General features: G+C 45.2%; 2 protein-coding genes across 6 annotated transcripts in view; both read left to right on the forward strand.

Annotated features, from left to right (window-relative positions):
• Nucleotides 1–201: 201 nt before the first annotated feature.
• RBM47 (RNA binding motif protein 47) overlaps nt 202–14,628 on the forward strand; it is a 209,581-nt gene continuing 195,154 nt past the window's right edge. For 3 of the 5 annotated variants that reach the window (XM_050790366.1, XM_050790359.1, XM_050790369.1), the window contains exons 1-2: nt 202–330; nt 488–646. The gene's annotated coding sequence lies outside the window, so the exon portion shown is untranslated. Of the gene's footprint in view, nt 331–487; nt 647–687; nt 988–1,204; nt 1,699–14,628 lie in introns of those variants that run through there. The other 2 variants (XM_050790362.1, XM_050790360.1) reach the window with 2 other exon arrangements.
• Nucleotides 7,317–8,746, forward strand: LOC126954656 (60S ribosomal protein L4-like). The gene is given in 3 exon segments (XM_050790373.1): nt 7,317–7,511; nt 7,514–8,502; nt 8,504–8,746. Coding segments are annotated over 3 exon segments (1,338 nt in total). The 5' UTR covers nt 7,317–7,321; the 3' UTR covers nt 8,663–8,746.

Genomic DNA, 14,628 nt, shown 5'->3' on the forward strand with positions numbered 1-14,628 from the left:
TGTAAATAATAATAAGAATAACAACAATAACGGCAGCTAACACTATGTGCCAGGCACCGTTCTAAGCTCTTTGCATGTGTTAACTCAACCAGCAAAGAACCATTTTTGGAACATTCTTTCACTAAAGTAGCCCGGTATTTTTTTTTTCCCCTCAGCTGAATGACACTGCAACCCGAAATCACAACTCTGTTTTAGGTTCCTGGTGGTGCCTGCTTCCTCTTCTCGTTTGTTTAGTCACAGAATTAGATTCCTGTTGGCCCATTCCGCGCCTACAAACAGGCTTAGCGCTCCACTGAAATGCGGGAGGCTCCTTAACTCTTGTATAAACAGGTAAGGCGAAGGGGGTGGGGCGCGGATTGCGGACATCTGGGTTTCTTGGGGATTGGGATGGGGTGGGGGTTCGAGCCAACTCCCCAGAGAGCAGGCAAGGTGAAGCGAGAGCTTGGCTGCTGTTTCTAAATGCAATGTTTTTTTGTTCCCTTTCTAGAAACCCTTCGTAACTCTAGGTCAGAGCGCATTAAAATGAGCCACTTCTGAACGAGCAGCGCCCAGGCCCCAGGCCCTGCTGCGAAGGCCCCAGCAAAGGTCAGGGCCCGGTCCGCGTGACGCTCCTGCCTGCGTGCGGCCAAGCCATGCTCGGCCCCAGGTAAGGACGCCCCGGGAGCTCTCCTCGGGCACGCGGGGGTCGCGGAGATCCCACCTCGTCCAGCGACTTCTTTATGGGGGGAAGAAGGGGAACGGGGCGGTTCCGATCCGCTTGAAATTCAACAGCAGGTTCCTAATTCCTCCAGCGTGGTTCTGGCTGGGTTTCTCCAACAGCCCGAAGGGGGCCGAGCGTCTGGCTCGGACAGATGCCCCCAGGTGGAGCAGGTGCCACTTCTGGGTGTCTGAAAGGCATGTGACTTTTGGGGCGGGGAGAGAAGTCCTTCTGGTCAAGTCCCCCAATTTCTGCCATCAAGGCCGATTTTCTTTGAACCTTCAGCAAAGGTATCTGCGCTCCTAAAAACAAGAGGAATGTGGCACTGGCCTTTAGCCAGGGGAGGCTCAGCGAGCAGGATAAAATTTCAGGGCAGATTTACGGGAAGTTGCCGGTGTTGGGAGTAAAAATCTGGTTTGGTGAGTTTAAGGGAAGGGAGTAGACGAGACACAACCTTGCTACTGTGAGGCGGATGGCCTCGGCAGGGGGCGGGCGGCGGGAGGAGAGAGGGAGGGAACCGGGAAGGGCCCGCAGACCAGACGCTGTGCGCTCCGGTGCGCAGCGCCCCACGCAGCCGGGACCCGGCGCCGCTCTGCGGGTGGAACCGCCGCGCGCTCCCGGCCTCGGGAGCTGAGCTCGAGAGAACTTCGCTGCCTTCGGGTCGCCGCTCCCGCTTTCCACTGTGGAATGTGCAGCTTGGGATAAAGAGAAACCAGGGTTTGGGGAGCGGTCCTCCTGGAGACTTTCTCTCCGCAGGTCTCCAAGGTTAAGCAATTCTGACCCACTGGAATTCCCAGAGCCTGGGAGTTAAGCCTAAAACGCTCTGTTGCTTTAAGCGGCGCGGTGGGGAGTCGCTGGACACTCCTTATTTTGGTTTTACATTAAAAAGAAGGCGGACGAGAAGATGTTGTAGGTGACTTCCTAGCTGTGTTAAGTTGCTCCTGGGCTGTGAATGGTGTTAATTTCTGAAGTGGGCGGCTCCAAAAACTTAACAAGGAAAGGTAAGGTGTTTTTTGGTATTCCTTCTAACTATTGTCCCTTAATCTTACATTTGGGTCCCAATTTTTGAAGTATATATTTTTTTCTTTTTCTTCTCTTTTTAGCCCTTATCCCTCATGCTATCACTCACCTTCTGTCTCTTGGTATATTTAGTGGGAAATAAAGTGTTTATAAAAAGGTTTGAAAAGGGTCAGCTTCTGGGAAGGCAGATAATCATTACAGTCAGCCCCATCGTGTTTCCTGTAGTGATGAATCTTTTTCCATAAAAGAAACTGATTTTTTTTTCACTCTTGAAAATACATGATTGGACCGCCCAGAAGCACAGGTGACTTTAGACTCAGATTATTACAGTGAGATTGAGGAAGCGTCCTGGACAGGAGGCATCTCATTTAAGTGTTAACCAGGGCAGAGGGGGGTCTTCCTGCAGTAATTTACCTCTGAAAGTAACACTCGGTGGAGGTGTAGTTGTTTCAAATTAAAAATTCAACCTGTAGAAAAGGGTAGGGCTGACGAATTATGACATCTGACAAATTAGCAGTTGACCGGATATTTAAGAAATCAGATAAAATAAATGGAAGTGGAACTTTTCAAATAAATGACTCATTTTTTAATTAGGTAAAAGTTCAGCCACTCCTGGGTACTGTCCGAAGGCATAAGTGATAGGAAGATACCACCAAGGTCCTTACAGGCCATTACCGATCTGAACTAAAAATCAAACCTTTTTTTTTTTTTTTCTGGTGGTATTTTAATGACTCACTGTTTTCTTTAGCAGGAATATAGATTAAAAAATGTATTCTTTCAAAGTTTTAAGGCAAGGTCATACGAATTTCTCAGGGGAGGGAAAGCAAAGGGTTGGCAACCCAACATGAAGGGGCTGCCGAAGTTTTGAGCTCAAAAGGTTGGCAATTAGATCCAGAGCGTTTGAGAATTGCAGGTGCTGATTCTAATGGTCAGCGGCATAACACACAACCTCTAGATAAACCAAAGTACTCAACCTAGAGGATAAGAAGAGATCACTTTGTGGGAGTTTGTGTTGCTAGTCATTTAAACAATGATCTTTGTCAGATTGCTGACTTGAAGTCTTGGAGGGAACTAAAATCAACCCAGTCTGAAAGGAAAACAGAAGGAAAAAAAGAAAGGAAGAGATGGTTTGAGTTTTAATATTTTTTTCTGGTCTGCTTTACCCTTCATCTTGTTCTGATATACATACTGTTGGCCTCTTTGACCCAATTATTGCACACTGGAAGAATGGGATCTCAGAAATTTCCCAAGCACCTAGCTTCGTGATTAACTTTCAGTATGTGTCAAATGAAGAAATAAGGCTAGCTCTGCCGTCCTTTACCTGGCTGGGTAGGCCATGCTTAAATTAATTAGATCAAGATATTCTGAATATCAATCAATTATTAAAGATTTATTATCTTCCTGTTGGTTTTTGCATTTACAGAAGTTCATAGGATTGAGAATTCATCATCATCATTTTTTTTGTACCAATCTCTGTATTTTTAATAGTCAACATGTTTATTTTTGACTCCCCCACTGTGCTGCTTTAAACTAAATTTTGAAAGAATTCTGCCCAAAGCAGTGGTGATACTGAGGATAAAATAAAGACAGAAAGCAAGGGAACTACATGCTTCTGGACACATGTTCTATACACTTGCTCTAACCAGTGTCAAAGACTATTCATATTTTTTTTCCTCACATGATAAGAACATTCATATTAGACTATTTGGTTTACTGTTCTACCTAATGATTTTTTTAAAAGATTGGGTTAAAGTAGGCGAAATTATTTTCTTACAAAAGGATTTAATTTGCTTTTCAAATTCTGCTCTGAAGCTCAAGATTAAATCATGTCCCAAATGACTGAGCTTTCATTGCTATAGAAAAGCATTTGGCTATTTCAGTAAGTTTCCACCTCCACATCTTAAGTCTCCTGATTTATCAGAAAAGGTCAGGGGAGTGGATACAAGGATGAAGGTGGGAGATTTTCTTAACATTGGACCCAGGCGCAAGGAAAACTGTGATTAGGTTATCCCAGAAGATACATTATTCTGGGGAAAAATAACTTACTCTGAAGAGGGTTTAAGTTTGGGATTCATGAGACTTAGGAGAAAGGGTATGTTTAGAATGAAGGTAGAATTTGGGTGCCAAACTTTTATGAAGTTACAATGAAGACATTAAATGCAGCTTTAAGTGCTTGTCACAGTGATTCCAAGCTAAAGGTTATGTTGCAGTGTTTCAGCTACTGGCCTGATTAGGAGATATATTTTCCTTCCCTCTTGGGAACAGTCTCTGTGTCTTAATGATGATGCTGATTTTCTGGTTTAATATCATAAAAGGTGTGTGTTAGTCCCAACATTACTGCTCCAAGTAATGGCTTCAAAGAGCAACCGGATAAATATTTTCAATAACAGCACTGCAGAGATGACTTGGGTTTCAAGATAGGAGGCCTTTGGAGCCTCCAGAGAATTGTCGTAGAAGTGATCAGTAACTAATTGCTCAGTTGCCACCTCAAGTTGTTGTTTCCATCTTATGCTGGAGAGATTCAGGAAAATGGCACCCTGCCATTTTTTGTGTGTGGTCCTGAATCATCCTGTCAGTAAAACTCCTGAGATCGTCTGAGCTGGAGTTCTGATTGTTTCTGTTTCTCTCATAGTTGCTTCCCCATCTATTCTGTCAGCGTCTGTATCAGGGGAGAGGCAGTGGGGAGGGCGATCTCCTCCGCTTGAAGTCAATGACCACCTTCTTTTAAGGATCTCGTATCTTTTGCTCTGAAAAAGGTGTGGGGGAGGAAAACTTTCATTTTCCAGTGAAAGTAGAAAGGGAGAGAATGTCTAGAGGAATAAATGGCCAAGAAACAGGTAAGTTCTGAATGTGGTCCTAGTGTGGAATTTACCAGACAGCTCACATGGAGATTACCAATGCCCTCAAAGGATTGCAGGTAAACTAGCAACTGTGAGAAGTAGAAGCTCCTCCTCCCTTTTGTAATTCAAATGTTCCTAGTGTACTGCAATAGACACTAGTTTGAATGAATTCAAGATATCATCTCTTGGTACAACCAAAAGTAAACTGATTACAAAAGGCACAAACCCTTCAACCATACTCCCACTCTCTGCCTTTCCTCTATTTCTGTGTGGTTTAAGGACACCCGAAAAAAAAAAAAAGAATTGCAGCTCGATTTAAGTAACTTACATATTTAATAGAAGTCTTTTTTTGTCATTGTGAATCTTCCATTTTTGTCATCATAGGAACTTAGTTTATGTAAAAAACGATTTGTAGGTGTGTCTAGATGCATATGGTTTATGTGTTTGTAAAATAAAATACACAAATAAGCTGATCACATAGAAGTGATTGTGACTATAGTAGCTCTTTTGGTACACCCTATCAAAGCTTTTAGAGTGGAGTCATTTTAGAAGTCAAAAGCACAATCTCTGCTTTTCTGAAGGCCGTTTCAGGGAGATGACATCAAGAGAAAACAGAGTGCTAGTGTAACCCTGAAAACCCTTTGTGTTTTAGGAAAATATCAATGTTTTAGTCTCAGGAGATTTCTGGTTCTGAAAAATGTATGCTTTATTTATAGATTACACTCAACCACATTAATCAAGAAAAGAATATCCAGTCTCCCCAAATCACGATATTTGTCTTTGGGGATACTATATGTTTGTGGTTCTCACGAACATGGTGGCCCTGCACAGAGACCATAGTGGGTTCCTGGTGGGTGTATGTTGAATGAAAGGGGAGTTGCTGACAGCTTTGGCCTCCTGACTGTGCCTTGCATCGACGAATTGTCAGTTTTGCCTTGAGTACTCACCAACTGGGGTGGAAGACAACCTGTTCCCAGACGCTATGGATAATCCACATGTGGGTGAGCAAGAGTTAAGTATATGTACCAGTGGGCAGGAGTGAGTGTACAATGAATGCAGGGCATTGTGCAGCTGAAACAGGAACAGGATGCCTGTACCTGACCAAGGAAATGCCAGCGTATTAAAATTATAATAAAAAGTATCTACCTTTCAGAGCACCGAGACCTGGCTCAATCATGTTTGTAAAGCATTTCACGTGCCCCAAGAAAAAGAAAAAGTATAGAAGTACAGAATGGACAGGGTTTTTTCAGGTGTTATTTCTCTTAGATCAATTTAATTCCTATTCTGAAAATGTGTATTTGAACCTTGTAAGCACAGGTAAATCATTCATGTTTCAAAAACTAGGGTTCCACGTTGGTGAAGATAATAGCACTGTGATTTTTGAAAAGATGGCTTAGGCTGGGGACGGTGGCTCATGTCTGTAATCCCAGCACTTTGGGAGGGCGAGGTGGGTAGATCACAAGGTCAGGAGTTCAACACCAGCCCGTCCAATAGGGTGAAACCCTATCTCTACTAAAAATACAAAAATTAGCCGGGCATAGTGGCAGGTACCTGTAGTCCCAGCTACTTGGGAGGCTGAGGCAGGAGAACTGCTTGAACCTGGGAGGCGGAGGTTGCAGTGAGCCGAGATTGTGCCACTGCACTCCAGCCTGGGCAACGAGAGTGAGACTCCGTCTAAAAAAAAAAAAAAGAAAAGAAAAGGTGGCTTAAATAATATTTCTTTTTGTGTGTTGTCATTTAGTTTTAAAAATAATAACGTGGTTCTCGGGACACCAAGCCCTTGCCAAGATTAGGCCCATCTTCCCAGTAGCCTTCTCAAGACAAAGTTGCCTTTGTGTAACTACAACTGGGAGGGTTTGGTGACATAGAAAACTCAATGGGGCACTGCAACTTTTTATTAACAGAAAATGCAATGGCCTAATGTTTTTGAGGTTTTCTGTTTTTGTTTTATGTTCTACCAGTTCATATCTCTGATCTATTTCTCCATGAGGATGATCTTACTGTTTTAGACTTGTCCAGGGAAGAGTGAGGTGGTTGTGGCTTAACCTTAGAATTTCGTTAGATTGTAAAGGACTGCAGCATGCTGGCATGGAGGAGAGCTCAGCTCTGCGGGCTAGTTTGTTATCAGGGAAATCAGCAAAGTTTGGTCACAGGGAGAGAAAAAAAAGGGATTTAGCTAAAGATGCAGATTTTGGGGAAAGGATGGCTATTCATACTAAATTCACACTCCATAGCAGAGTGACTAGGAGCATAGACTGCCTTGGTTCCAATCTTAGTTCTGCCACTTACACGCGACTTTATGCAGGCTAACTAAAAAAGAAAACCTCGTGACTCAGTTTCCCCAACTGTAAAATGCCTACCTCACAGGGTTATTATAAGGATTAAATAAATTAATCTGGGCCAGGCTTGGTCACTCACACCCATAATCCCAGCACTTTTGGAGACCAAGGCCTGTGGATCACTTGAGCCCAGGAGTTTGAGAACAACCTGGGCAACATGGCAAAACCCCATCTCTACAAAAAATACAAAAATTATCCAGGCGTGGTGGTGCGTGCCTGTAATCCCAGCTACCCAGGAGGTTGAGGTGGGAGGATCCCTTGAGACCGGAAGGTGGAGGTAACAGTGAGCCAAGATTGCGTCACTGCACTCCAGCCTGGGCGACAGAGCAAGACTCCATCTAAAAACAAACAAACAAACAAGCAAACAACTTTATACCTCTTTTTCTGCTCTTTAATATCCTTTAAAAGGCTGAGAGGCTTTTCCTATGGCAGCAGCTGGGCTGAGAGGAGCGTGGCTGTCTCCTCTCTCCGCCATGGCGTGTGCTTGCCCACTGATACCGGTGTACTCCGAAAAGGGGGAGTCATCTGGCAAAAATGTCACTTTGCCTGCTGTATTCAAGGCTCCTATTCGACCAGATATTGTGAACTTTGTTCACACCAGCTTGCGCAAAAACAACAGCCCTACACTGTCAGTGAATTCGCAGGTCATCAGACCGGTGCTGAGTCTTGGGGTACTGGCAGAGCTGTGGCTCAAATTCCCACAGTTGGAGGTGGTGGGACTCACCGCTCTGGCCGGGGTGCTTTTGGAAACATGTGTCGTGGAGGCCGAATGTTTGCAGCAACCAAAACCTGGCGCTGCTGGCATCGTAGAGGGAACACAACCCAAAAACGATATGCCGTCTGTTCTGCCCTGGCTGCCTCAGCCCTGCCAGCACTGGTCATGTCTAAAGGTCACCGTGTTGAGGAAGTTCCTGAACTTCCTTTGGTAGTTGAAGATAAAGTTGAAGGCTACAAGAAAACCAAGGAAGTTGTTTTGCTTCTTAAGAAACTTAAAGCCTGGAATGATATCAAAAAGGTCTATGCCTCTCAGGGAATGAGAGCTGGCAAAGGCAAAATGAGAAACTGTCGCCGTATCCAGCGCAGGGGGCCGGGCATCATCTATAATGAGGATAATGGTATCATCAAGGCCTTCAGAAACATCCCTGGAATTACTCTGCTTAATGTAAGCAAACTGAACATTTTGAAGCTTGCTCCTGGTGGGCATGTGGGACGTTTCTGCATTTGGACTGAAAGTGCTTTCCGGAAGTTAGATGAATTTTATGGCACTTGGCGTAAAGCCGCTTCCCTCAAGAGTAACTACAATCTTCCCATGCACAAGATGATTAATACAGATCTTAGCAGAATCTTGAAAAGCCCAGAGATCCAAAGAGTCCTTGGAGCACCACGCAAGAAGATTCCTCGCAGAGTCCTAAAGAAGAACCCACTGAAAAACCTGAGAATCATGTTGAAGCTAAACCCATGTGCAAAGACCATGCGCCGGAATACCATTCTTCGCCAGGCCAGGAATCCCAAGCTCCGGGTGGATAAGGCAGCTGCTGCAGCAGCAGCACTAGAAGCCAAATCAGATGAGAAGGTGGCGGTTACAGGCAAGAAGCCTGTGGTGGGTTAGGGTTAGGGAAAAGAAAGGAAAGAAGGCTGCTGTTGGTGTGAAGAAGCAGAAGAAGCCTCTAGTGGGAAAAAAGGCAGCAGCTACCAAGACACCAGCCCCTGAAAAGAAGCCTGCAGAAAAGAAATCTACTCCAGAGGAAAAGCAACCTGCTGCATAAACTCTTACATTTGATTATTCCATAAAGGTCAAATTATTTTGGACAGCTTCTTTTGAATAAAGACCTGATCATACAGGCAGTGAGGAGGGAAAAAAAAAAAAAAAGTCTGAGAGTTGCCAATAAGTGATGATGAGGAGGAAAAAAGTGCATTGTTTCATAATTAGAAAAAACTTATTAGGTCATTATTAGAAGGAAAAAAGTACGTTTTCTCAAAATTAGGGAGAGTGAAGAGCTGAGTGTGGTGGTTCATGCCTGTGATCCCAGCTACTTGGGAGGCTGAGGCAGGAACATCGATGGTTGACAGGAGCTCAAGGCTTTTAGTATGTTATGATTGCCCCTGTGACTAGCCACTGCACTCCAGCCTGGATAACATAGTGAGATCTCACCTCTAAAAATTACGGAGAGTCAGCCAAGAAATCCAAGAGTGAAAGGGCAGTATCAGGTGAATATCAATGAGTCACAGCAGTGTGGCTTTTCTGGTGGGCTGACGGCGTACTCTTAGTTAAGGAAAAGATGAGGAAGAACAGGTGGATGAAGAACTATTGGAAGAATTGCCTCTAGTGAAATCCTATTTGCAGAGCAAAGAGAAATCCAATAACAAGTTAGCCCTTCCCATTTGGTGCAAACAGTAGTTTGGCTCAGGGACCTCCTTTGCTTTTTGCTCCACATTGTGGGCTCCAGGATCTACCTCAAGGTATTTGCCAGTGAGTAAACAGAAACTGCCAGCTCATGTGATACGGACAAGCCCAGTGTGAAACCTAGGAGTCACTTCTCTGGTGGGAACTGCAGGAGGCACACAGACCCTGAAATTAAATGGTAACACCCATGTTCTCATACACCCTAGTCATGTATGAAAGGTCTTGCCTTTTCTCCATTAGCTAGAGCTAGTGTCAGAAGGGTGGATGCGTCTGCAGAATCTGCTTATCTGCTCCCCTGCTTCCACCTTTGTCCTCACTGCTCTCCCTGCACACTCCTTTCTTGACGTAGTATCCAGAGTGACTTTGTTTTTTTTGAGACGGAGTCTCACTCTGTCACCCAGGCTGGAGTGCAGTGGCATGATCTCAGCTTACTCCAACCTCTGCCTTCCGGGCTCTAGTGATTCCCCTGCCTCAGCCTCCTGAGTAGCTAGGATTACAGATGTGCACCACCACGCCTGGCTAATTTTTGTATTTTTAGTAGAGATGGAGTTTCACCATGTTGGCCAGGCTGGTCTCGAACTCCTGGCCTCAAGCGATCTGCCTACCTTGGCCTCCCACAGTGCCGGGATTGCAGGCGTGAGCCACCGCACCTGGCCAGAGTGACTCTTTTAAAACAGAAGTCAGATCGTATCAGTCCCCTGCTGAAAACTTTCTAGAGCCTTTCTATCTCACTCAAAAGCCAGTGAGTGACTTTATTTCTAAGCCCCATCACCTCTTTAACCTCACCTGCTACCACACACATCCTTACTCCCTCTGCTTTAACCACACTCATTTTCTTGATGGGGTGTGCCCAACACATTCATACCACAGGGCCTTTGCACTGGCTTCCCCGATGCCTGAACCATCATCCCCAGACATATCCATGCTTCACTCCTTCGCCTCCTTCAAGTCTTTGCTCTGCCTCTTCCTAGTTAAAACAGCAATTCCTCCTTCCTGCCCGCATCCTCCGTGTGGCTACCCTGCTCTTTCTCTGGTATTTATCACTTTGTAGCATGCTATGTAATTGTATGACCTATTGTCTGTCTCTCCCTGACTAGAATGTCTACTTCATTCATTGATATATCCAAAGCACATTAGAGGAGCATCTGCCACAGAGTAGGTGCTCCATAAATATTTGTTGAATAAATGAATAAGACACACAGGCTTTTACACATTTCAAGCGTGACCGAAAGCGTTTTACTCGAAATACAACCACGAACATACCTTTCTGAATGAGCATGGGTTTTCTCCCAGACCTCTTCTAGGAGGCTGCCATGTTTTCTGTGGTTTATTTTCTCTGCCACCACAAGTCCTTGATGGAGGCTGATGACTAAGTAACGTGCAAGGCAGGGCCAAATGTGGGGATGTTGCAATCATTTCAGCACTTCCCCATTTCAGAGCTTCCCTGTTTCCAAATCAAAGCCTCCTCTTTGGCAATCTTTTTGTGATTTACATCTAAATGTATAGCTCTCTGTTTTGAACCTGTTTTGTGAATTGCATGCCCTACAGATACTTGACTGACTTATGTTACTATATTGTTTATCACCTTTTCTATTGTCATTTAATTATAATTAATGATTGTTCTGAGAGTAACTGTCAAGACAAATTGTCTTAAATACCTCTTTTCACCTTTGAGGTTTTCACAAGTGTCAATTGCTGCTACAGGATTCCATTTAGATTGTTCTTGGTTGTAGAGCTCAATTAGGTATTTTTGTCTTAACCTGGCATGAAATGGAAGTGCTAGAGTCATTGTTTGAGTCTTTAATTTTTCCTCACAACCTTTATACAAATACTTGATCTTGCCTTTTACCAAATGGCAAAACAATTCTCTGATCTGTCATGTTTGTTTGCTAGCCCTGGCTTCGTTCTCTCCTTTGGACAATTATCTAGGTTTGGCAAAATTGCTTTTCTTGGCCTTGGGAGGCACAGTTTCCCTCTCTGTGTTCATTTGCCTTGTTTAGATCCATAATTCACTGAAAAGGGCTTCCTCAGTTGCTGGTAGACTCCTGTGGCTACTAGGCTTGGGGACCCTACAAACCATCTTGAAGGTAGTACAGACTCCAGGAAGGTTCTTTGCAGTAAAAAAAAGGCAATAGTACATAAAGTCTGCTGAGAGTAGATGAAGAGCCTGGATGTAGTTATTTTTTTTTTTTTTTTTTTTTTTTTTGAGACGGAGTCTCGCTCTGTCACCCAGGCTGGAGTGCAGTGGCCAGATCTCAGCTCACTGCAAGCTCCGCCTCCCGGGTTCACGCCATTCTCCTGCCTCAGCCTCCCGAGTAGCTGGGACTACAGGCGCCTGCCACCTCGCCCGGCTAAGTTTTTGTATTTTTTATTTATTTTTTATTTTATTTATTTATTTTTTTTTTTTTTGAGACGGAGTCTCAGGCTGTTGCCCAGGCTGGAGTGCAGTGGGGCGATCTCGGCTCACTGCAAGCTCCGCCTCCCGGGTTCCCGCCATTCTCCTGCCTCAGCCTCCTGAGTAGCTGGGACTACAGGCGCCCGCCACCGCGCCCGGCTAATTTTTTGTATTTTTAGTAGAGACGGGGTTTCACTGTGGTCTCGATCTCCTGACCTTGTGATCCGCCCGCCTCGGCCTCCCAAAGTGCTGGGATTACAGGCTTGAGCCACCGCGCCCGGCCAGTTTTTGTATTTTTTAGTAGAGACGGGGTTTCACTGTGTTACCCAGGATGGTCTCGATCTCCTGACCTCGTGATCCGCCCGTCTCGGCCTCCCAAAGTGCTGGGATTACAGGCTTGAGCCACCGCGCCCGGCCTGGATGTAGTTATTTATGACTGTTGTCAATCATGGTTTGTGGCTGATTTAGAATTATTTGGATTTTTTTTTTCCTTCTAAATTGATTTGGAAGACATCATCACAATTTGTTGAGGAGTGCAAAAAATACACACACAAATTATACGGCTAATAAACAAAGAGCTAATGTTCAAAGTTATTTCTGCAAATCATCTTATTTCTTATCACATGTACTGAATGGGACATTAGAAATGAATGGGGGGCCAGGCACAGTGGTTCACGCCTGTAATCCCAGCACTTTGGGAGACCGAGGTGGGTGGATTACTTGAGCCCAGGAGTTAAAAACCAGCCTGGGCAATTTGGTGAAACCCCTTCTCTATTAAAAAAATTTTTTTAAAAGAAAAGAAAAAATGAATAGCATATAAATGTTAAATTAGACTTGTCTTTGTTAATATACTATGTAGAGGCAGCTGGTGGTAATTATTTACCAAAATATAGAACCAGTAAATATGAATTAAATGACTTAAACTAGACACATTGAAAGGACTTATTTTCTTGCCTAAATATAGACTTTTTCTTTTGAGATGGAGTCTTGCTCATATTGCCCAGGCTGGAGTGCAGTGGCACAATCTCGGCTCACTGCAACCTCCGCCTCCCGGGTTCAAGCCATTCTCCTGCCTCAGCCTCCCAACTAGCTGGGATTACAGGCGCCTGCCACCACACCTGGCTAATTTTTGTATTTTCAGTAGAGATGGGTTTCACCATGTTGGCCAGGCTGCTCTTGAACTCCCAACCTTGTGATCCACCTGCCTTGACCTCCTAAAGTGCTAGGATTACAGGCGTGAGCCACTGTGCCCAGCCCAGAATTTTTTTTTTTTTTTTTTTTTTTGAGATGGAGTCTCACTGTCACCAAGGTTGGAGTGCAATGGCACGATCTCAGATCACTGCAACCTCCGCCTCCCAGGTTCAAGTGATTCTCTTGCCTCAGCCTCCCGAGTAGCTGCAACTACTCGTGCCACCACACCTGGCTAATTTTTGTATTTTTAATAGAGACGGGGTTTCACTGTGTTGGCCAGTCTGGTCTCAAACTCCTGACCTGGTGATCCGCCCGCCTCAGCCTCCCAAAGTGCTGAGATTACAGGTGTGAGCCACTGTACCTGGCCCAGAGCTTTTCTTTTCTTTTCTTTTCTTTTGACAGTGAATCTCGCTCTGTCACCCAGGCTGGGGTGCAATGGCGTGATCTCAGCTCACTGCAACCTCCGCCTCTCAGGTTCAAGCAATTCTCCTGCCTCAGCCTCCCGAGTAGCTGGATTACAGGCATGCACCACCAGGCCTGGCAAATTTGTATATTTTTGGTAGAGATGGGGTTTCACCGTGTTGGCCAGGCTGGACTCAAACTCCTGACCTCAAGTGATCCGCCACCTCGGCCTCCCAAAATGTTGGGATTACAGGCATGAGCCACCGTGCTTGGCCTAGATACAGGCTTAACTGCTGTTTGAGCAGCTGCTGTGTGCTGGACACTGGATACTAAGTACTCAGTGGTGAATAAAGATTCTACATCCTCTGGGACTTTCTTTGTGGGTTGGAGGTGAGATTTAGTGCTCTGAAGGAACCAGGAACCTGCAGGTACTGCACAATAGTGGGTGGGAATCCCATAAGTGAGGTCATCAGAGAAGGCTCCTCCAGGGAGGTGGGGCTGAAGTTATTTGATGAGCAGGGAGATGTCCATCTTTGCTAGAGGGAGTAGCGTTCATGAAGGTCCTAAGGCTGGGAACGCTTGGCATGTTGAGGGACTTAAAGAAGGCCGACCTTGCAACAGTACAAGGTGCCCAGCAAGGAGGAGATGGGCACAAGGTAGGGTTATGGGGATTACCGAGACTCAGAGCATGTGGGTCACTAAACATCATGGAAAAGAGTTTGCATTTTGTTAATCCAGGCCTAAGAGAAAGCCATTAAAGACGGCTTCTTAAAAGATAACCCTGACCCAGGCTGGAGCGCAATGGTGTGATCATGACTCACTGCAGTCTTAAACTCCTGGGCTCCAGTGATCCTCCTGCCTCAGCCTCCCAAGTAGCTGGGACTACAGGCACGTGATCACACTAAGCTAATTCTTTGATTTTTTTGTAGAGATAGGGTCTCACCATTTTGCCCAGGCTGGTCTTGAATTTCTGGGCTCAGGCAATGCATCCATCTTGGCCTCCCCGAATGTTGATATTACAGGTGTGAGCCACTGTGCCTGACCAGGAGTTGATTTTTGGGAGTGGCATTGATGGTGGGGAGAGCCAGTGGCCTGCATGGGATTTCTTCTGTGTATCTACCTGCCTCTTTTATGACCTGAGTCTGAGGCTGGCAGTGGCCAGCAGAAATTGCAAGATGTCGTGATGGCCTGGAGGGAGGACTCAGGATGAGGGGTTCTGATCTGTGTTGCTGGCTGTGATGGCAGAGACTGGGGGAGAACAAGTTTGAGGCAGGTAGAGGAGATCAGGAGCTCAATTTTGGGTGTGTTTACTGAGGTTCAAACATCCCAAGGAGATGCTG

This window comes from Macaca thibetana, chromosome 5 (assembly GCF_024542745.1).
Source record: "Macaca thibetana thibetana isolate TM-01 chromosome 5, ASM2454274v1, whole genome shotgun sequence".
Classification (NCBI taxonomy): Eukaryota; Metazoa; Chordata; class Mammalia; order Primates; family Cercopithecidae; genus Macaca; species Macaca thibetana.